General features: G+C 48.3%; 4 protein-coding genes across 13 annotated transcripts in view; 2 read left to right on the top strand and 2 right to left on the bottom strand.

The window, feature by feature from the left end:
- The window catches only part of WWP2 (WW domain containing E3 ubiquitin protein ligase 2), a 37,516-nt gene extending 36,578 nt beyond the window's left edge, over positions 1-938 (bottom strand). Inside the window, 2 exon segments of the mRNA XM_081017711.1 lie at positions 878-893; positions 895-938. Coding sequence (XP_080873837.1) covers positions 878-893; positions 895-923 — 45 coding nt within the window. The 5' untranslated portion in view covers positions 924-938.
- Positions 939-1,144: 206 nt separating this feature from the next.
- NOB1 (NIN1 (RPN12) binding protein 1 homolog) lies at positions 1,145-6,778 on the top strand. The gene is made up of 9 exons (XM_081017718.1): positions 1,145-1,434; positions 1,994-2,126; positions 2,570-2,703; positions 3,524-3,595; positions 4,078-4,227; positions 4,353-4,559; positions 5,224-5,321; positions 5,477-5,621; positions 6,181-6,778. Exons 1-9 carry the CDS (start codon positions 1,294-1,296, stop codon positions 6,448-6,450), a joined length of 1,350 nt encoding a protein of 449 aa, XP_080873844.1. The 5' UTR covers positions 1,145-1,293; the 3' UTR covers positions 6,451-6,778.
- Positions 6,779-10,978: 4,200 nt separating this feature from the next.
- NQO1 (NAD(P)H quinone dehydrogenase 1) lies at positions 10,979-15,383 on the top strand. The gene is made up of 6 exons (XM_081017720.1): positions 10,979-11,110; positions 11,551-11,715; positions 11,960-12,090; positions 12,835-12,948; positions 13,350-13,451; positions 13,917-15,383. The coding sequence occupies exons 1-6, from the start codon at positions 11,104-11,106 to the stop codon at positions 14,223-14,225; spliced, it is 828 nt and encodes a 275-aa protein (XP_080873846.1). The 5' UTR covers positions 10,979-11,103; the 3' UTR covers positions 14,226-15,383.
- Positions 15,384-15,981: 598 nt separating this feature from the next.
- The window catches only part of NFAT5 (nuclear factor of activated T cells 5), a 76,319-nt gene continuing 70,817 nt past the window's right edge, over positions 15,982-21,483 (bottom strand). For all 10 annotated transcript variants that reach the window (XM_081015329.1, XM_081015331.1, XM_081015337.1 and 7 more), the window contains one exon: positions 15,982-20,736. The gene's annotated coding sequence lies outside the window, so the exon portion shown is untranslated. The remainder of the gene's footprint in view (positions 20,737-21,483) is intronic.

Genomic DNA, 21,483 nt, shown 5'->3' with positions numbered 1-21,483 from the left:
AGTAGCTGGAAGTGGGGAGGCAGAAAAAGGTCCTTCTTTCCTTCCACTCCGCAGTTTTAATCTGAAATCTTAGGTGCAGTACTGTGCCCAGAGCTCAGAAACTGTTCACACTAATGAAATTCCATCACAAAATGTGCCTAAAACAATGGGAGTTTTGAACACTGCTCTTACCAACCTAGTATAATACTCCAGTTGTTTTGGACTACAACCATACTGGCTAAGGATGATGAGAGTTGTAGTCCAAAACTGCTGAAGGGCAGGCAGGAGGCTAATGTAGTCTGCCTTAAAGGGCCTGAGGCCCTCTTCACCGTAGAACAGTCCGCCTCATAGACAGTACATATCTTAAGGGCACCTTCTGAACAGAAGAGCTTAGCTGCTGAGGTACTCAGAGAGACAACCCCTGCCCTCTTTAAAGCTTTAAAGGGACAAGACAGGCAGTGGGGCTGGAGACCCAGAGTGCCTGCGGTTTCCAAGCCTGTCGACATTATATACACACACATACAGTAAAAATATTTGGGGTTTGCTCAGGCCTTCCGTTTCTAAAGGTTTTGGCTTACTACTTCATCCCGTCATTTGCCACCTTCGCCTTTCCTGTAGCTTGGCGGGCCGGGGGTTGTTGTTGCTGTTATAACCTGAAAAGCGGGATGGAACTAACAACCCCTAAAAATAAATAAACAAACGAATGTTTGTTTGTTTTTAAAAAGAGAAACTCAGGAGTATTTTGCTTTTTAAAGCTCCAGCTGATTTTCAAAATGTTGGAGAGAAGGAAACCAGGCAAGCAAGCAAGCAAGCAAGCAAGCGGGTGTGAGTATCCGTATGTGTCAATCACAGCAGTGGCCAGACCCCCCGCTTCCCACCCTCAAATCTCTAGACTTACCGGCGACGGTTCCCAGCTTCTTCCCACTTCCACCTCCTGTAGTCATGGGTCATGTGACAAGTGACACGTCACGTGACACATACTTCGGAAGTGGAAAGGGAGGCTACGGAGCCGGGACGGCTAGAGCGGAATGGCGGAGGAAGCGGTGGCTGCAGGGGCTCCGACTTCCGGTTGTCGGGATGAGGCAGGAGTGGAAATTGTGGGACTGGAAGTGGAAGTTTATTTCCCCGGGATTCTTTGGAGGCGGGTGGGCGGCATCAAAAGTATTAGATGAAAAGCCCCGCCTTCAAACAATGCAATGCTCTTTCTATTCTTTTTTAAGTCTAGGAAGAAAGGACGATTTTAGATGGGAACTACAGCTCCCAGCATGCCTTTCTTCCACGAACTATCCTGTGTGAGGCCGCACAGTTCCCAGCATGCTCCACAATGGAGAGCGGGTGGAAAGACTACACTTCCCAGAGTGCCCTGGGAGTCACAAGCTAAAGTCGGGCAAAATGGCTCCCGTGGAGCACGTCGTGGCTGATGCTGGAGCTTTCCTGCGTGGAGCCCCGCTTCAGGTACAGTGGGAAAAGGCTGAGAGCGGCTACCTAGCTCGGCCAGTGGCCCACTGGGGAGCCGCGCGAGAAAGGTCCACAGGCCCAGGTGTATGCTTTACTTTGCGTAGATTTTTGTTGGACCTGGAGACTTTTATTAGGCCATCCCGAGTAGAGAGAGAAAGCTGCCTAGACAGAGACTCTCCTTAGGGCGCATGGCAGGTTGGGGTTGTGGACTTGGAGATTGTTCCCTATCCCTTGACAGCTTCAGGCGGTTGGGGACACACACACACCCGTCTACCAAGCCAAGGTGGCTCCTCAGAATGTTGCATGGGACTCCTGGTGTCCCCTCCCTTGTTGCAGGTGGCCCTGTTATGCTTCTCGGTATGTGGGCATCCCAGAACCCCCAGATTAGCTTTTGCTCCTAGAGTGTGATTAGTAGGTCAGGAGAGGTGTGGCTATAGGTCTGCCTCTCTCTTCCCTAACCTAGTTGCACACACACACACCCCGGCCCAGCCCCCTTCCAGCCCTCAGGTTCCTGACCCACTTGCAACAGTCTCAGCTGTGTCTTCCCCACTGGCAGGACATTGGCAAGAACATCTACACAATCCGAGAGGTGGTGACTGAGATCCGAGACAAGGAGACCCGCAGGCGGTTGGCAGTGCTGCCCTATGAGCTCCACTTCAAGCAGCCTTTTCCTGAATATGTAAGGCTTGGTGAGTAGCCTCTGCTTCGTGGTCTATTCTTCCTGCCCCTCTCCCACCCCATCCCCTCTTCCGTGACTTGCCTTTTTCTTTTTGTAAGTAACTTTGAGCTCTTGACTGGAGAGCAAAGGATGGTATTCAATTCTAGTCCTACTCAGGGTAGACCCATTGAGATTAATGGACATGACTTACTTTCATTAATTTCAATTGATCTACTCTGGGTGGGGCTTTGTTGAGTATAACCCCAACTAACATGTGATACACACACACACACACACACACACAGTCAGGAGTAGAAATCAAGTTGATCACCTACAATTGCTTCATTGTTACTTGCTCTTTGATATGTTTTCCTAGTGCCCTCTGGAATTAGAGAAGCACTTTTTCTCATGACCGGTTGTGATTTCCTAGTTTTGCCTCTGGACTTAAACACTGAAATCCTCCTTTGTTTCTAGTGACGGAGTTTTCCAAGAAGACGGGTGACTACCCCAGTCTTTCAGCCACAGACATCCAAGTCCTGGCCTTGACCTACCAGCTGGAAGCAGAAAATGTTGGTGTGGCTCACTTGAAGAAAGAGCCAGAGCAGAAGGTGGATCTTCCTTTTATGATTTCTCTTTTGAAGGGGCCTTTTCCAGCAAAATATTTATTTACTATGATGTTGGTTTTGTATCCTGCTTTTCAGGCAAATGTTTTCTTCCAAACAACTCACATTAATTAAAAGACAGACAGAGAGAGGTCCTGCCCTTAGGCTTACACACTTAAAAAAACAAGACACACAAGAGAAGGGGAAATAAGGGAAGCGGGGGGGGGGGGGGGCTTGTTGACCAGATGGATAATGCCAGGAACCAAGTGGTGGGGTGGGCACAGGCATTACTATCTAGTTGGGGCCAAGATAATATTTCCTTGCTTGGATAGAGATGCTGTAAATGACCCTGCAGCCCTTGTTCCCCTGGCTGATGTCAGCATTTGCTCCTTCCTTTCAGCTGTGCACTCCCAGGACAATTGAAAAGGGTTCTTTCTGCCAGTGAGGAGGGAAGTCAACTCCCTCTGTGGCTGATCGAGGAGGCCCCTTATTGCAATATTCTTCCTATCCAGTAGGAGGGGGCAATCCAGTTCCACATGAATGCAGGACACTCTTGCCACCAGCTGCATGTGTTAGCAACCTATGTTTTGTCTTTGTCTGTTTCCTGCTGCTGCAAATGCCAAACAGGCTGATTATGCACTGCCTGAATCCTGTCCTATGCTCTGCTGTGGCTTGAATGCCATTCTTCTTGCCATTGCTGCTCAAATGCTGATCAGACTCTGGGAAGGTAGGTTTTGTGAGGCAGCTGCTGCTGCAAAAATCAACAATATGCCCTACCTGACCCACATCCCACTTCCTTTTCTCTCCCCACCCTGGATCCTTGCAGGTAAAACTCAGCTCAACAAAGCAGCACCCTGAGACACCTGTTCATGTTGCTGGCTTCCATCTACCTTCCAAGGTAATTGCCTCTGTGAGCAATCTGAAACTCTGCCCCACTATTCATGGAAGGAGTAGGGGCAGAGGGTAGCACACCTTGATGACTCACTGCCCCTCCCCTCCTCCTGGTTGCACGGGGTGTAATCTGGGAATGACCAGGTGTGCCAGTTGAGCCCTTGCGCTGGGAGTCCTTGATAGGCAGCATCTCCTCCTTGGCTTGTGTGAGGATCCAGTGACCATTCGGCATCTACCAGAAGCCTAAAGGAAGAGGTAGCCACACACGGCTTTTCTAAGAGGGCCATGGAGGATGGGCAAATTTCTCAGTGGTGGAGCACCTGCTTTGCCTGCAAAAGGTCCCAGGTTCAATCCCAGCCAGCATCTCCAGGTAAACACCCCAGAGAGTCATTGCTGCCAGTCAGTGTAAGCAATCTGGAGCTTCTATAAGACTGTTTCTTCTGGCAATTCATACATGTCAGCTTTTCTTCTGCCCAACTTTTCTCCTAGACCAAGTGCCCAGGAGGTGAGAAGAGTCCTTCCGTGGTGGGAAGCAGAAACTTTGCAGACTCCACAGGCCCTGAAACCTCTGAGTTTGGTTCCTTCCTGTTCTGGAGGAACCCTCTGCCCAGCATTGAGGAGGACCTACAGGACTTGCTGGTAAGAAGTCTAGCATTCTTTCCTTTCTTCCTGCCTCACTGGGACACGGGCACCACCTTCATCTCCATAGCCTGGGAAGGTTCCGTGCTCAGCGGATCCTCTCCCAATTGGTCTGTTTTTCGCAGAAAGCGGATGCTGTTGTTATTGTGCCGGAGGACCCCAAAGGCAACAAGAGTAGTGGTGAGGAAGAGGAGCAGAGTGGAGAGGACAGCGATGACGAGGAAGGCTGGATCACGCCTAGCAACATCAAGCAGATCCAACAGGGCATGGGCCAGGCTGAAGAGCCAGCTGGTGTGCAGGTTGGCTGTGTCACCACCGACTTTGCCATGCAGGCAAGTGTGGGCTGTGTGAGACCAGGTGGTTCCCAGGGCTTGAGGGGAGGGAGAAAGATGTATGCTTACCCTTTCATCCTTGTAAGCCTCCTGCTACATTCTTGTGCCTGCTACAGCTGCCTGGAGGCCCAGCAGAGGTTTTATGGTCTATGTTGGAAGAACATGATGAGAATAGGAGGGACAGAAAGGGTGGCTCATGAGCAGCAAGGGGTGACTTGGGTGGCAGCAGGAAGCTGAGAAGAGGGAATGGAAGTGGTCAGGTGTAGAGCAGAGGGATGAGAGAGAGAGACGAGAAGCTCCAGGAGGTGGACTGAAGGCAAACAGGCAGTGGGACAAAAACAGGAAGGGGAGAGGGGAAGCAGCGCTTTGTGTTCCGAGTTGGGCAACCTGGCAGACCTGAAGGAGAGGAAACTGGGGGCTCTCTTTCAACTGGAGAAGCTTGGTCAGCCCAGCAGCAAAAGAAGAGCAAACTTCCAAAGCCAGCATTTTGTGTTTTTTAAAAAGGAGAGCAAGCATTGCCTTATTTTAGCTCCAGCCCTTTCCAAGACCCCGGCCTATGGAGTATCCAAAGTCTGTTGAGAGGGACTTGCCCTGCACCAGCATCATGGGGGCACATTGGGTGCTGATTGGGCTCCCCTCCCCTTCTCTGGTCTCTTTCCCACAGAACATTCTGCTGCAGATGGGCCTGCATGTGTTGGCAGTCAATGGCATGCTGATCCGGCACACCCGGAGCTACGTCCTGCGCTGCCACGGCTGCTTCAAGTATGTGATGAGTTGGTGGCTGGGCTGCAATCTCTGGCATATGGGTAACAGCTGGGCCTGTGTCTAGCTGTATTCAGGAGATGCCCCCTGGGCTTGGGCAATGGGCTGCTGCCAAGGTTGTCAAGCCACTGACTGGCTTCTCTGCTTTCCTCCAGAACCACATCAGAAATGACCCGGCTCTTCTGCCCTCACTGCGGGAACAAGACGCTTAAGAAGGTGGCGGTGAGCGTAGACGACGATGGCACCATCCACATGCATTTTTCCCGGAATCCCAAGGTCTTGAACCCCCGTGGCCTCCGGGTGAGCAGCTCTGCTCTGGGCTCCAGTGCTCTTATGGGCTTTCCGTGCTTGTTGTTGTCTCTGCTGGCTGCCCGTGCTCCCAGCTGAGCACCTGAGGCAAGAAGTAAGAGTCTGCAGCAGGCCATGATGGCCTCTGGGGCCAGCAGAAGAATCTTCTCTGGGTTTATTTATTTCCTCCCAATGGCAAAAGTTCTGTGGCCAGTTCTATCTAGTGTAGCATTAAGGAACTTGATCCACTAGCACAACGATTTATGGTTGTGCAACAAAATTTCCCCCTGCATGTATCCTACGCCTTCCCAAATCTTCTCCAAAGAGTTGAGGGAACCCCATAACAGATTATGGGGGGAGAAGATGTGGGGGTGTCCGTTGTGCAGCTGTCACTCCTCATGCTACGACCATGAGTGGATTGGATACCACTGTAAGTAAAAATGTAAAACCGTAACTTGGAAAAAATACAACAAGGATGAAAGTCAAGTGTGAGATGCCTCTCCCTGTCAGGGGTGTGGGGCAGGGTGCATTGGGCCTTTTGGCTTCACTGTGTGCCTCTTTCTTTCCACAGTACTCTCTTCCAGCTCCTCAGGGTGGGAAACACGCAAACAATCCCCACCTGACAGAGGACCAGCACTTCCCCCAGCAACGGCTCTCTCGCAAGGCCAGGCAGAAGACAAACGTATTTGACCCCGATTATATTGCAGGAGTTTCTCCATTTGCGGAAAACGACATCTACAGCCGGGCGGCCAATCTACAGATCCGGGATACGGCGCTGGGTGCAGGCAGGAGGCGTCTGAACCCCAACACAGCCTCCAAAAAATTTGTGAAAAAGAGATGAGGTGGGGAGAGATGCAATCACCCACTTGTCCCACTTGTCAATGAAGGGAGGACAAGTCTTTTGTTTCCTATAGCTTGTGTGAAGGCAGGACTTTGCCCCTTGGCGCTACTTCCTGACTGCTTCCAAGGCAACAGACATTAGTGTGAATAAACGGCAAGCAGCAGGAAGGTGGGCGGCAGACTGACAAAGTGATCTGGAAAGTGAGAGTGGCCCTCGTGTGGCAGAATCCATGTGCTGCGCTCAGGTCTTGGGTGCATTCTGATGCAAAAGACTCAGCAGCGGTGGCTGCATGTTTTGTTTTGTTTTTTAATAAACCAGGGTGTCTGCACATTTGGTGTCTGTGCACAGCTCTTTGTAGTTTAGCTTGTCCCTTTCCTGACAACTAGACCCCTTTTCTTCCATGAGCCTTTCCCTTGTAGCAGTCAAGAGCACAAGCCTTGGCCTTTTTCTACCAGGTCTTCAGCCATACCGTAAGCTGGTTGGGATGGCTAGACTGGAAGCACTGCTCTTTGACTGTCTTCTATCACATTGCTGGCTGCAAACTTTTGAGTTCCACAAAGCTCTTCCTCGGAAGTGGCTGTTCAAAGCAAAAACAGAAAAGTTTACGGCCCAGTAGCTGATTAACCCCAAAACACACATCCATGTGGGCTAATAAGAGTAGGAACCTGTAAAAGCCTGTTTAATTTTTGGTCTAAATACCTACGCTGGGGAATAGGCCTCTGTTTAACTCAAAAGATCACTTCCACTATTGTCAAAACATATGACAATAGGTTGCTTAAAATCTTTTCTCTTTTGTGAAAAGGGGCTAAAAGAGCCATGAGAAGGACAAGTGCAGGAATGTCACAAAAAACTGCAAAAATGCCTAGCAATGAGCTGGTGGCAACTCCATAAGGCTATGTCCTACTCACAGGGAGAGCGGCAGGTGTTCACCCCCAACCCTCTGGTGGGTCCCCTTGCAAGACAAGTTGTATCACATTTTCTACTGCTTCCTGCCTTGGGCTACAGCAAATCCTCCTTGCACTTAACAAGCCTTTTCCTTGTAGAGAAAAGGTTAACAGCCAGTTTGCTGCAGACTGGCCCCTGTTCCATTCCTCCTAACTATGCCCCAACATGCAACAAAGGCTCACTATATACCTGGGAGCAAAACTGACTAGTAAATGAAATTTGATTAGATAGATTTCTAGTGCAAACAAAGGGCCCTGCCCAGTCCTTGCATAGCTCTAGTTAAGTCGCTAACAGTGCCCCACCCTGGCACCACACAAAGTTAATCTGGGCATTTGCAGCTTGAATGAAAGGGCTGTCAAAAACATTCTTTGCCATCTTCTAGGGAGGCAGTTGCCAATTTCATAGGCATGCCTAGCCTGCTTGCTTTGTTCTGAATCTGCCGTGCAAACACCAAAGACCTGCCCTTGGTGGCTAGGACTTAATAAACACAGGAGTGGCTTACACACACACACACACACACACACACACACACACTTTTAGCAAAGTTTGGTGACTTGTACCTTTCTCTTTTACCTATTCCCATACACCTTTCGCCAAAAGCAGACACTGCTGCTTCCTATTGGAATTGTATTCTACTAATTAATTAATATGAATTCCCATATGTATTGAAAATACTCCCAGGAGGTGTGTGATCTTGCCACAGAGCAGAGCATTCAGAGAAATGACCATCGCCCAAAATTCATGTGACATTGCTGCCTCTGGATCCATCCCATTACAGTACTGATATAGAATATAGCCATGGTCAGCAACAGAAGCTAGTTTGGTACAGCCTGAAATCATTTTACTACTTCCAAATACTGTCCACAGGATTCTTTGTAGTGGCACCCAGAGGCTGTTGGGGAACACCAGTAGCCTCACAGGAAACTGATTCAATGTGGTTGTGAGGACCCAAGTGCCACGCCGAGCACAGAGATACCTCTTAGCAAAGCTCTTGGCCTGCTTGGAGTCTAATTAGCATGTTGTTCTCCTTTGTTTATGACTGGACTAAGGACTACAGCAACATCTAGGGCCCTGGGGACCCCCTTAAAGAGTCCTAGTTCTCTCTGATTGCTTTGGATACCATTTGCCTGTTGTCAATGCCAGCAGTCCAGTAGTCCCTTGATAGGAGCCTGAGCTGGTAAGGCTTTGTGTATTTGCCTAGCCTTCTCCCCATTGTGGCAGCAAGAGCAAGAGCTAATTCTTTCATGTGCTTACTATTTCACATGCTCCCATTTTTTAATTGGTAATTTCTCCCTCCAAAGATCCAAGCAGTAATCTGAGCTGTACAAAGAGCTTGATGAATGATGCAGTGGATGGGTGGCAGGAATAAGTTGTTGGCATCGTCTGTCTTGGGAGACAATGGGAAAGGGCACCTTTGGGTAAAATCAAACTGCGGGAGAGTTACAGCACTTTGGGTGTAGAGACCAATGCAGAAGAAACATGTTTTGTTGCAGCAGGGGCAGATGAAGATGTCTGGTTGTGGTACAGCAGAGGCACCATGGCATTTCTTCTCTCTGCGCCCCTCCCAGCGGTCATTTCTCCTCTGCTCACTGCTGTGGATACATGCCCTGACTGTCGTTTTAGGACAGACAAAGGAAAAGACTTCTCCACACGGCGCATAGTTAAACTATGGAATTAGCTTTCACAAGAGGCAATGATTGCCACCAACTTGGATAGCATTAAATGAGGATTAGACAAATTCGTGGAGGAGAAGGCTATCAATGGCTATGTTGTACCTGCATTATCGTGCCTCTGAAAACCAGTTGCTGGGAATCACAAGTGGGGAAAGTGCTTGTTGCACTCATGTCCAGCTTGCAGGCATCTGGTTGGGCACTATGAGAACAGGATGTGGGACTAGATGGCTCACTGACCTGATCCAGCAGCCTCATCTTTTGTCCTTACACCCTGCAGAGTAAATACTGCTAGGCTTGAAGGACCAACGGTCTGACTTCGTATATAAGAATAGCTGCACATCATCAGATGTCACAAAAGGTACAGATTCAAACACTAACTGACTAGGCTATTTGGTGCCTCTGAAGAGGATTAACAGCAGCTTTTTTCACAGCTAGTATTTAAATGGGTTTTTGCATTGTCTACAGTTCAATTTTCATTGAATGAAAATGCCATATCCTCCAGAATGAATGCCCATCTCTAGACTTACTTAAGTCTTTGCACTAATGTAGGATTTTTTACATTCATTCCTGTACTGTATGTACCACTAACTCAGGGCATGAATTGTTTAATAGGGATAGCCTTCATTCAATAATTGAGGGATTCTGCTCATTTCAAAAAAAGAGCTAAAAGTCCTTCCCCAAAATGCTGTGGGCAAGGGAAGGGCTGCTGAGATGTCAAAAGCCACCAGCAAGAATGCCTAGCTGGAAGCCTGTGAGCGATTCTTGTAAAATTCACATTCTGTAATTTCATCACCAAAGACAAGTTCAAACTGCATCTTTCTAGCAGCGTGGCTTAACACTTCAGCACTGAACCAACATGGGTATCTTCAACTAGCAAGGTCCCTTTTTTTTTTTTTGCAGGGGAGGGGGTTAAATTGTGCAGGCCTGCCACACGGATCTGCTAATACAGTAAGAGATCCAGAATGGGAGGAGTCCTTGGCAAGCACTGATCCTTCCCCAAAGCTGCCATCTGCACACACGTTCTAAAGCATCTACCCTGGTACTCACCTTTGCCCCATCCTGGACCAAATGAAGTACCTCGGTTGGCTGTGCTGTGGCCAGTTTGCAAACACTTCAATGACTCTTATTAAGAGGTGCTAGAAGGGCAATTTCTCCACCTTTTCAATGTATGTTTTCCAGAGAAGGCAGCTGAGGCAGGGCTGGGGCTTGTGTCTTCATTTGCAGCAGGGGTCGGGAGTCATGCAGAATTAAGGAAAGGCAGAGTACAAGGCTGGGTTCCTGTATTTCATTTGCAAATACAGGTGTTCCAGGTTCACTTTGCAGAAGGCTTCCTATCGTCAATTTTTCTCTGCTTTCTGCCAGCAAATGGGCAGGTGAAGCAGTATGGCATACTCTGGTGCCCTTTTATCTGCTTTCCAGTGAGATAAATTCTGTCTGGGGTTTTGCCTTGGATAGAGCCGCAAGCTGGGACTGCATCAATGAAACGGGCACATTTCACGTTGGAAACCATGGGCAAGCTGGGTGTCGGTCCTGCCCCCCCCCCCAAATCCTGGCTACACCCATGTTGGAAATGAAGCTACTGTATTAAGCATTGTCACCAGTCTCCCCTGTGAGGGCTACGAGTGGACGCTTGCCCCTAACAGCATGACAGCTAAATGGACCCTTCAGCGTCTATCTCTGAATGCCAATGGCACAAATGACAGGAGGTTTTGCGTCTTCCTTTTCGGACATCTGGTGGTTGGTTACTGGGAGAAAGCGGGATGCTGGGCCGGAGGCGTGTCTTTAGATGGAGAGCTGCCAAATTAAGGGAGAAGTGAATGGGCTCTCGATGGCTCCTGGTCATGAATTTCGCGGTACAGAGGCAGTCTCCCTCGGGGCGAAGCCTTCCCCTCGGGGCACCAAGAGGCAACATGCTGGGTCTGGCCGGAGTGTGGTTTCCCCGCCCCAGTGACTCAGCAAATCCGCGCCTCCTCCGCCTCTTATAAGACCCGCGGCGCCGACGGCTTAGTTCAACTGCTGCCCGGTTTGCATCGCCATGGCTGGTAAGTAGCTCATCTCCTCGGCCCAGCCTTACTCTGATGGGCCCTAAAGTACGCATCAGGCTGCCCCGCGGAGCCAAGCGAGCAGGTCGAAAAGAGAGGAAGGACGGGGGTGGGTGGGATCGAGTCGAGTCGAGTCTCCAAGGCACAGGCTCCCCCTGCAGGAGTCCTTTCCCGCCTCGAGAGCGTCTCCCTTCGGGTTCCCCGAGGCCCTGCCGCAGCGCCGGCAGCAACTTGCAAGAAGGCGGGTGGCGCCCACCTGGCGGGCCCCCGAAAGGCAGGCAGGGGCCTGCGAGGCTGCGCTGCGCTGCCCTGGTGGGAGGCGCCGAGGCGGGAGTCTGTCCGCCTCTGCTGCAGCCGCGGCGGCAGGGCGGCTCTCCCGGAGCTTTGGCCGCCCGAGGCGCCTTGCCTTGCCAGGCTCTGCCCTCCTGCTCTCCTTGCAGCTCGGCAGGCGCTGATCGTGCTGGCCCACCCGGAGCGGACATCCTTCAACTATGCCATGAAAGAGGCGGCTGTCGAGGCGCTGCAGAAGAGTGGGTGGAAGGTGACCGTCTCGGATCTCTACGCCATGCGCTTCAACCCGGTCCTCTCCCGGGACGACGTCACCGGTACATAGGTCTCTGGGTCCCTCTCGCTCCGCTAGGTGTGTCTGCACAGATTGGCGGCGGCGGCGCCAGCTCGGCTGGGTTTCAGGCCGTTTGGGAGGGGGCGCTTTCCCCAGCCTTCCTGCCTGGAGGAACTGTCGTCGGGGCGAGTACCCGGGACCTTTTGCCGCTCCTTTCCCGGAGCCTCTGGGGGCTCGGCCTCGCCTGCGTGCCTGGACCCACCCTTCCCCCTCTCCCCCTCCCTCAGGCAAGCCGAAGGACCCGCAGCACTTCAGCTACCCGGCCGAAACGGGGCTGGCATGGAAAGAAGGCCGCCTGAGCAAGGACATCGTAGAGGAGCAAAAAAAGCTGGACGCTGCCGATCTTGTCATCTTCCAGGTGGTTCCCAGATCATAGGACGCTAAGGAGTCAGACCACCTGGTCCATCAAGCCTAGGGTTGTTTAAGTGAACTGTTTCTCCAGGTTTTCAGGCATGAGTCTACCCCTTCTACAGCCCTTCTCCAACTATCATAGATGGGCACCGGCTTCCTGGGAGGGGATTTAGAGGGGGGTGACTTTTCACCTGCATCATAAGCCTCTTCTTGCCTTAGGCAAGAAGGCTTGTAGTGTTTGACCTGAGTGTGAATTTTGGCCATGAATCTTGCTGACCAGTGAACTCTGGAGAGGCAAATTTAGGAAGTCCTAATTCAGTAAAGAGGGTGGGAGCAACACTTTTTTAAAGCTCAGGCTTTAAAAATTGGATTCTGGCAAACATGGAAATTGTCCACATAGGGCCTGTACTTCACAGGGGGAAAACAATATGCTTCTAACCCCCTGAATCATAGAATCATAGAGTTGGAAGAGACCACAAGGGCCATCGAGTCCAACCCCCTGCCAAGCAGGAAACACCATCAGAGCACTCCTGACATATGGTTGTCAAGCCTCTGCTTAAAGACCTCCAAAGAAGGAGACTCCACCTGCTAGAGCTTGACATTGGAACAAAGTTCTGGAACTAGTGGTTCTAAGGGAATGCCATGGGCACTGAAGAGCTTTTTGGGAATGGTACCTGGACTCCAAAGTACCATGAAATGAATGTGCAACAGGGGCCTCAACCCTTATCCTATGGCTCTGCTTCTGTTGCAGTTCCCTCTCCAGTGGTTTGGTGTCCCGGCCATCTTGAAAGGGTGGTATGAGCGTGTCCTCACTGGTGGATTTGCCTACTCCTACAGTGCCATGTATGACCAGGGGCCCTTCAAGGTAGGTATGCAGTGGGGATTTGGTGGGAGTGAAGTCTTGCTGCTGCTGTAGCCGCCACCACCTTTCATTCTCTTCAACTGGCCAGTAGCTGCAGCCTGTCTGTTGTGCATTTGAGCCCTGCAGTCAGCCTCTTTGGTGCTCTGCATGAAACAATATGGCAGACTCTGGTGGTAGTGGGAAAAGACAGAGGATTCTGACAATGACCCTGCCTCTTGGTATTTTAGAGAAGGGTGTTCTGTGGGACAGAGAAGGTGCAGTTCCTTTCCTCCATATTGTGGCAAGATGATGATCAGCTGGGGTTTCACAATACTCTGCAAAATGACCCTTGTTCACTAGTTGCTCTCTGCATGACAGTGTCTCAGCTGCTGTGTAAAGCATAACTCATACCTGGTTACTTACAGAATAAGAAGACTCTACTTTCCTTCACCACTGGTGGGATGGGCTCCATGTACACCCCTGAAGGCATCAATGGGGACATCAACATCCTTCTTTGGCCAATACAGGTAACAAGGCAACATTTATTGTCAAACCCATAGCTATTTCTAAGAGAGTTTAAAAATTATTATTAAAAGGTGTAATACTTAAGTAGATGGTGCAAGCTTCTGCCTTACACAGAATTCTTACAGGTTCCTGTACTTGTCTGGTTTGAGAACCTTTGTGTAATCCAGAGGTTTACAATCCTGCATTCCAACCAATTGGCGAGATGACTGTTTTTTCAAGAGCTGTAGTTTACTGAATCCTAGCAGAAAGCCCACATCCCTTGTGTGCAAAGTTGTAGACAAATTTTAGGTTTTAAAAATGAGTAAAAATGTCATAGCAGACATTTAGTATGGTAACAAAAACACATACTGTACTGGAAATGTCACTATAGATCTTTTTGTTGGTCCTGAACTTGTTCTAATTACATTCCTCCTGCGCTATTTGAATATGTATTTGATTTGCAAATGTTCTTTCTTCCTACTCCCCAGAGTGGCACTCTCCATTTCTGTGGTTTCCAAGTCTTGGCACCCCAGATCGCTTTCAGTATTGGCCATACACCACCAGAGGCCCGCTCCCAAATCCTGGAGATGTGGAAGAAGAGATTGGCCACTATCTGGGAGGAGATGCCCCTCAGCTTTGCCCCAAGCAACAACTTTGATTTGAGCTTTGCTGGGGGCTTTCTTCTGAAGAAAGAGGTCCAGGAACAGCAAGAAGATAAAAAATATGGGCTGACAACTGGCCAGCATCTGGGAAAGCCACTCCTGCCTGATAATCAAGTCAAAGCCCAGCAGAAATAGCAAATTCTGTTGGTAAAATGGGACAAAAAAAAAGGCCTTTCTGTAGTAATGCTAGCAGTAAAAGTTTCCTACTTTCACTTTCTCTGGGTTCATAGGGTCCCTGTAGGGCAGACCTTCCCCAAACCGGCGCCCTTCTGCTGTGTTTGATTCCAGTCCCATCAGCCCAACAAGGATGATGGGAGTTGAAACCCAAACTCCACAATGGAGCCTGCATTATTACTGTTCTACTCTTTGCAGCCTTAAGATCCTAGCTTATAATCCACAGGTGGGCAACCACCACAGCCTTTCACATTCCTCTTTGCAGCCCCCATCTCAGCAAAGAGTACCACCTTACTGCCTTGAGCAACAGAAGAGTTGGCAGGAAGGTCCAACCCTAGAGCAAAGTACTTAGAGCTTGGGTCTTGCACTTCTCCAAGTGCATATGCCTGGAGAGCATCATAGGTTAGTGCTACTTGGAGCAGACCCATTAAAAGTAAAAGGCATATCTAACTTAGGCACACTGATTTCAATGCATCTACACAGAGTAGAATGTAGTTGTATAGAACTGTATGGATCTACCTGGCTGCTTTTTGTCAGCTCTTCCATTTCTTGTCATAGTAGCCTCAAGGTAGTGGGGGTGGGTGGGTGGAGTACATTGCCTTTACTTCATTAGCAACCACCAATCCACAATGGATAAAACAAGCTACTTGGCAGTCAATACCACTTGCACCAGACTTGAGCTGCCAGAGGAGAGGTGCAGTGGCAATCTGTCTGAAGACAAAACAAGCCACAGATGCAGCTGAAAAGAGGGCAGCTGGGAAGAGTGGTAAAGACAACTGGGCTCCCACCTTCCCCAGCTGGAATCAGCCACAGCACAGGAAGGCAGGGGCAGAGTTCCCTGGCAATAAATGGTGCTCCAGGGGGTGGGTGGTGGGTGGGAAAAAGTGTAATTAACTGGCGTGGAAGGTGAAGGGTTGCTTTAAATCCTCTTAGTTTACTTGCTGGTAGTAGGGATTAATACTACTTGAGATTTTTGTACTTTGGTAATAACTTTCACATGTACTAACAACAAAGCCAGGTGTTGCCTCTATTAGTCAGGTTTGTTGGAATGTCATGTAGATTTATACAAGTCTCTCTTGCGCCAGCAGAGAAATTTAGAATAAAATACTTTAAACCCTTCTCTTGCAGCTGTCTATTGAGTCAAGGGCCACATTTTGTGCTAGGCATTTATACAGTTTGAACCTATTACACCTGTTGGATTCTCTCATGACAGCACTGCTCAGAGGGGAACGGTGCCTGTTTGTGTCTCCATGAGAGGTGGTGAAGGGAGAAGCCTAAGTCTGCTGCTCTACCGGACACAGTAATATGGGACAAGCCAGCCCAGACATGGTGGGTTCTGCAAAGGAGGTATTTACACAAAGAAGGTTCTACCTTCCCATCAGTCCAGTGAAGGGACACCCCTCTCCACCTGATCCATATACGCTGGTGGTGGCTTGCTTATCGGCCATAGAGCAAAAAGGGATGTATAGAATTGTAGGGTTGGAAGGGACCCTGAGGACCATCTAGTCCAAACCCCCTGCAATGCTGGAATATGCAGCTGCCTCATATGGGGATCAAACCTGCAACCCTGGTGTTACCAGCATCATGCCCTAACCAACTGAGCTATCATTAGTAAACTTCTAGCCAGTGTGCGCAGGACTCAGCAGACAACACACTAGCCTTGCACTTCAGGACCAAGTGACTCCAAGATACTGAAAAGAATGGAGCAAAGTAGCAATACACTGCAAAATGAAAACTTTCAAAGTTTTATTCTTGACTGCAGCTGTGTACAGAAATATAGTTGCAAGTATACAAATGTCCCAATAGAAGCAAAATATCTCTCTCTTAATATTCAACAAGTTATCACAGGATAGCTAAAAACAAATGCAAATGAGTCCCCCTCCCGCCCCCTCCAATAGAATAAACAAAACCATTATCAGTGCTCTGAGAAACCCACCTACACAAGCCAGGGACACAAAATGCACAAGGGGCCATCTGAGGCTACATTCACATTGCAGGATATTGGAAAAGGCTGCTTGGTGGCTGGCTGGTCTTGAATTCTGTTCTAAGCGAGCATGGCAAGAAAGGGGAGGGGAAGGGAGTGTGTTAGAACTGCAGTGATATTAACAGGCCTAGCTCGGGGAGAAAACCTTCATTAGTTGCACACAAATTGCTGTTGGGACAGATGGGCACAACAAGGTTCTTGGTCTCAGCAGGTCCAAGCCCACACTGTTCAGAACAAAACCTTGCCCTGTCCAAATGGGACTTCATTCCAAACAAGTTGGACTCCATGGGCCAGAGCCCCAATACAAAAGCTGCTGAAAAGAGGAAACAATGGACCCCAGATGACAGGCAAGCTACCTAAGGGCTTAAGGATCAAAGTGGCAGTGGTGGCAGGGACTGAAAGAAAACTGCAGTGGTGGCAGCAGCAGCATCATCCACATGGGCCATGTCTGGTGCAGAGGTCAGGGTTACACTCAAAAGTTATTTCAATGCAGGAAATCCTCTGCTATGAGCTCAAACAAGAGACCACCATTTTCTGAAGCAGTCACAAGCAGCCTGGACTGTCAAGAAGTTCTTCCTAACATTTAGTTTAAATCCTTTTTCTTGCAAAATGGACCTATTGGTTAACACTGAAGCCCTGGAGAAAACAACAACAAAAAATTTGCTCCCATGATCAAGAGTGACAGCCTCTCAAATACTTAGTGATGGTTATCAAATCTCCTCTTCGTTGTTTCTTGTGCAGCCTAAATATACCTAGTCCTTTCAACCTTTTCAAATGGGATGTGGCTATGACCAAGTTGCTCATTGCCAGGGTGGGCAAGACCAAATGAGGTACTTCCTGGCCTTTCAGGCTCTGCTCTGATGCAGTGTGCTAGAAGATTACTCAGGATAAGACACAAACACTTTCCTAGGCATGTTTGGAGTGGTGCACAAGAGGAGGAAGGAAAGCAAGTCAGGGATGCCTGAAAGGACAGCTCTCTCTTGACCATTAATATGTAGGGAGGGACCTGAAACCACAAGGGCTTTTACAGTTCTACAAAATCTGATTCCCAATGTGGCTTTATCCAGAGTGTTTGAGGAGGGAGTTGCACATAAAAATGATTGCTTCCTGTAGTTTGAAGCCCTTTGTGGTGGAAAGGCTCAGTTGGATTCTTGTGGACTGATGCAGAGGGTAAAATGAATGGGGACAACATGACCTCCAAATGCCATGTGGGGATCAAGAACACACAGGAAACAAGATGCACCTTGCAAGGCTGCTGAGGTCCCATCTCCATGAAACTCTAGAATGCAGGCCCCGCAAAACAAACAAAAAGGGTGTAGGAAAGTGCAGCACCAGGCAGCCACTGAGCAGACCTTTGTTCCAAATACATACTTTTTTGTAACCAAATCACGTTAAAAATGTTGCACATTTAAATATTGACCTAAAATGGACCAAGAAAAAATAGAAATAAACCAACCCAAAAACCCATGTACATCACCGTTTTGAACAGAGCAGCAGCAGGAGCCCTTTTAACAAACAGAACACAGATGCCTGCATTGTATGGCTGGAGTAATGTGGGGAGAAGTGACAAGAAGCAGCTCTGAGCAGGAAACTTGGTTCAATAGAGGATTGGTCCCTGGTGACTTAGTACTGTCCTCCGAGGACAGTCCTGATGCCACCGAAGTGAACAAGACACAGCAGCGTACAAGTCAACCTGCTCCTACTCAACCCTCTCCACACACTTCTTCCCCATAAAGCTCCTGCCATGGCCTGGGACTAAGTGCCTCTTCCAGAAGACACAGGCAGTCCCAGGCCCAACTGCAGGATCCCCAGAAGTGAAAGCAAAAGCCGCTGGCTTGGTACATCCCTTTCTGCCTCCTCATTCATAGTTAGGCACATGGCTGCTCCTTCCCATCCTCAATACTCTTTCAGCAAATAAAAGAAACATAACATTGTAAGAGAAGCAAGCTCAATGCAGCTACAGACATCATGAAATGAGGAAAGAAGGTTCCAATTGTGAATTTGTAGTGTTGTTATAAATTAAAAAGCTAGCAAGAAAATATTAGACATTAACCATGAGTGAACAGCTGAATGGCTCATGTCAAGGGACTCCCATGCAAAGGAAGATGCACATGTGTCACCTCTGCAGTGAAGTTGCCCTCACAGCCAATCAGCACAGAGGCTGCCTGATTATATGAACGGCCAGAGATGAACCAATCACATCTGCTGCAAAAAGTACTCAAATACTTTGTGAAGACTTAACAACAACCCCCCTTCCCCTGGTTCCTAGATGCCATGTTGTGGGAAAACAGACAACAAAACTCACACATTTACCACAAAAATCTGTGGCAAAAAGAATATATGTGTGTGAATATATGTATATGTATATATATATTTATATATATATATTATTTATGCCAATGTACTCACTCAGTACAAATAGCAAAATAGTTTATCATTTTCTAAATACAAAATAGAGCTTTCCAAAAAAATGAAACACACATTAGATATAAACCATCCAAAACCTGAACGATTGAAAACTGTATTCAAAATTAAATGACCTAGAGCAGGTCTCTTTCTGAAAAGTTCTCTTCATATCGGCAAAATAGCCTGTACTACTGAAAACATAACTCAAGCCTCTCAAAGAGAGACGGACAAACAGAACGAATCACTGACTGCAAACATCAGAGACGGACTGGCATTTAACAGGACAAAACAATAACAAAAAACAAGCACAACTCTACATAGCTCAAGGTGGAGCACAAGTTAGAAAAAACACACAAGGGGTAGCCTAAAAAACCAGGTACAAGCTAAATTCTTCTCTACACAAAAGTAACAAAAATGAACACCAATGCTTACTAAAAAACACAACTCCCCAATGCCAACAAGAGTCACACACAACAGCTGTTGATGTGCAGGAAAGGAGGAGAGGGAAATAAAAATCCAGAAGAGGGAAACTGTAGCTATCCCTGGAGAGCACCTGAAATTGAGTTTGCCCCTTGGTGCTGACAGCACACAAGAGCATCTGCCTTTTAAGCCAAAATGGATGCAAATTCATCACCAGCATTTGCATTTTGAAAGAGTGACGTTACTTGTCTCGTATGAGCTAAAGGAGCTATGTAAGAACATAAGTAAAGCCTACTGGATCAGTTCAATGGCCCATCTAGTCCAGCATCATGTTCTTACAGTGGCCAACCAGATACCTAGTCCACAAGCAGGACCTAGGTGCAATAGTACTCTGCCCACCTGCAATTCTCAGCAACTGGTATACAGAGGCACCCCTTCAAGCCCCGAGGGGAAGCTGCCAAATCCCCCTCCCCGCATGTGAGTTTAAATTTAAGACTTCAAACCTGCACCAATTAGAAAAGGGGTGGAGGAGCAGAAACCAGCATGCCCAAAAATATTCTCTCACCCCTCCTCTACAGACCAAGGAGGTATCAGCCAGCTTGGTCATTCCAGCCCCACTACAATGGACCTTCTGGTCTCCAAAAAACCTAATTCAGATTTGTACAGGTGGCAGCATATTTCACACAAGAGGAAAGAGACAGAAAAGGGATTAAGAGGAACAAAATTCAGCTTATGGCCTATCAAGGCAGGACTCAAGAGGGGGTATATTGCTCAGCATAGCAAACTGCCCCCTTGTGAAAGGGGAGATGGGCAGAGCACCAGAGGCTCAGAGAAGTCCCTGTTTGAGCAGCCAATCTTCCAGCCTCCCAGGAAGCTGTAGTCACATTCTTGGATATCACCCACTCCCCGCCCCTCGTGGCTTTAGGGGACTCTCTGCCAGTATATGCCACCTTCCTAGGTGCTAATTCACAGCTTTCTCCATACTGCTATGAAGCTGACAGCAGCTTCCGTTTAACAAAGAGTCACTAATTCACACTGGTATGTTCAACACTTGGTAACTGCACCATTAAGCAATGACTGGCATGAGTGAAATGCACAATTGAGGACTGAACACTTGAATCACCTTCACCTCCCCCAAGCAACATTTTTCACTGGAAACCATTTACACCTGCAAATCAAGTGATTGAGTCTTCAAGTGATGAGCACAAATGTGTGAATCAACCATCTGTATATCCCAGTTATTTTAGGACACATATCCCTGTGTGCTTTGCAGCCTGTTCCAAGAGCTGTGAAGAAGAGCTGAAAGAGAGGAGCAGACACAGTCTCAGGTTCTTTCAGTGCCAAGCTGCAATGATAAATGAGCAGCTGCACTCTGCATCCCCACAGCTGGACTAGAGATGGGGGCAACTGTCCAAAGTAGAGCCTCTTTCGCCTCTTCCAGCTTCAAGAAGTCTCTCTCTGATGCTCTCACTCAGCAGCCGTTTCTCATCAGGCTTAGCATGGGTACTCTTCCAAAGTGATGGTGAAGGCTACATTTCCCCTTAGGTCCAAGGCCGCACTTTGACACAGGAAATTTAACTCCAAACATCCTAAATTCCAGAGTCACAAGAATGAAAGTCTTGCAAATCTGCTTGTCCATTACAGGATTTCTGAAGTTACAAGCTAAAAGAACACACAAAGACAAAAGTTAAGCGTAGTAAGAGCCTCATTCTTTCCCCCTAAAGCACTCTAATTAAACAGCATCCAACAGCTGGTTATTTCCCTCTATGCTGAAGTTACCAATGATGGCTTCTTTGAATGTAATATTACTGCCACCCATCAGTGAAATCTGACTGGGACTTGAAGAGGGGATGTATACTATGGAGTTGGAGTGTGAGAGAGCCCCTCCTAGCATTATGGCTTGGGGAGGGCCATGTGCTGCTGAGCTCTCTCTTGTAACTGCACCAGCAGCACAGAACTTGGTAGGATTTAACATCCTAAAATAATAAGATTTAATGCTTTTGTAAAGAAAGCTCCTAGAGCGCTAATGGCTGAAAGCATTGTTGCAGACAAGTGGATGACATTTTTATGTCTCAAGAGGCAGAGCAAGGATTCCAATCACTGCCAGTAGAAAAAGGATTATGTAAAAGCCCCTGTTTCCTTTGTATAATTTATTCAGGCCAGAAAAATAAGGCTTTATTTCTGTGTGGAGTAAACACAGCTGACCATGCTGCCTTGGAACTGCATATTTCAGCCTTGAGCTGAAGTCAAGGCAAACGACCCCATATCCACCCTGGGATTTCTGAGCCATGGTAATCAAGCTCAGTGAGGCCACTGCAAGTGTCCTAAGGGCCAGGAGAATGAGGGCTGTGAAGCTCTATTTACTCTCAAGACAGGCACTAATTCTATTATCATTCTGGGGAAGCAGCA

Source organism: Podarcis pityusensis (assembly GCF_964106645.2).
Source record: "Podarcis pityusensis genome assembly, chromosome: 8".
NCBI lineage: Eukaryota > Metazoa > Chordata > Lepidosauria > Squamata > Lacertidae > Podarcis > Podarcis pityusensis.
This window is presented reverse-complemented; position numbering and strand designations above follow the sequence as displayed.

Bases quoted from the DNA above. Each gene is read 5' to 3' on its own strand.
- NOB1 (XM_081017718.1), top strand. From the start codon at position 1,294: ATGCTCCACAATGGAGAGCGGGTGGAAAGACTACACTTCCCAGAGTGC. The intron at 2,704-3,523 runs GTGGATCTTCCT...GGATCCTTGCAG, and splicing joins AGAAAGAGCCAGAGCAGAAG to GTAAAACTCAGCTCAACAAA. The intron at 5,622-6,180 runs GTGAGCAGCTCT...TTCTTTCCACAG, and splicing joins TGAACCCCCGTGGCCTCCGG to TACTCTCTTCCAGCTCCTCA.
- NQO1 (XM_081017720.1), top strand. The intron at 11,716-11,959 runs GTACATAGGTCT...CCCCTCCCTCAG, and splicing joins CTCCCGGGACGACGTCACCG to GCAAGCCGAAGGACCCGCAG. The intron at 12,949-13,349 runs GTAGGTATGCAG...GGTTACTTACAG, and splicing joins ATGACCAGGGGCCCTTCAAG to AATAAGAAGACTCTACTTTC.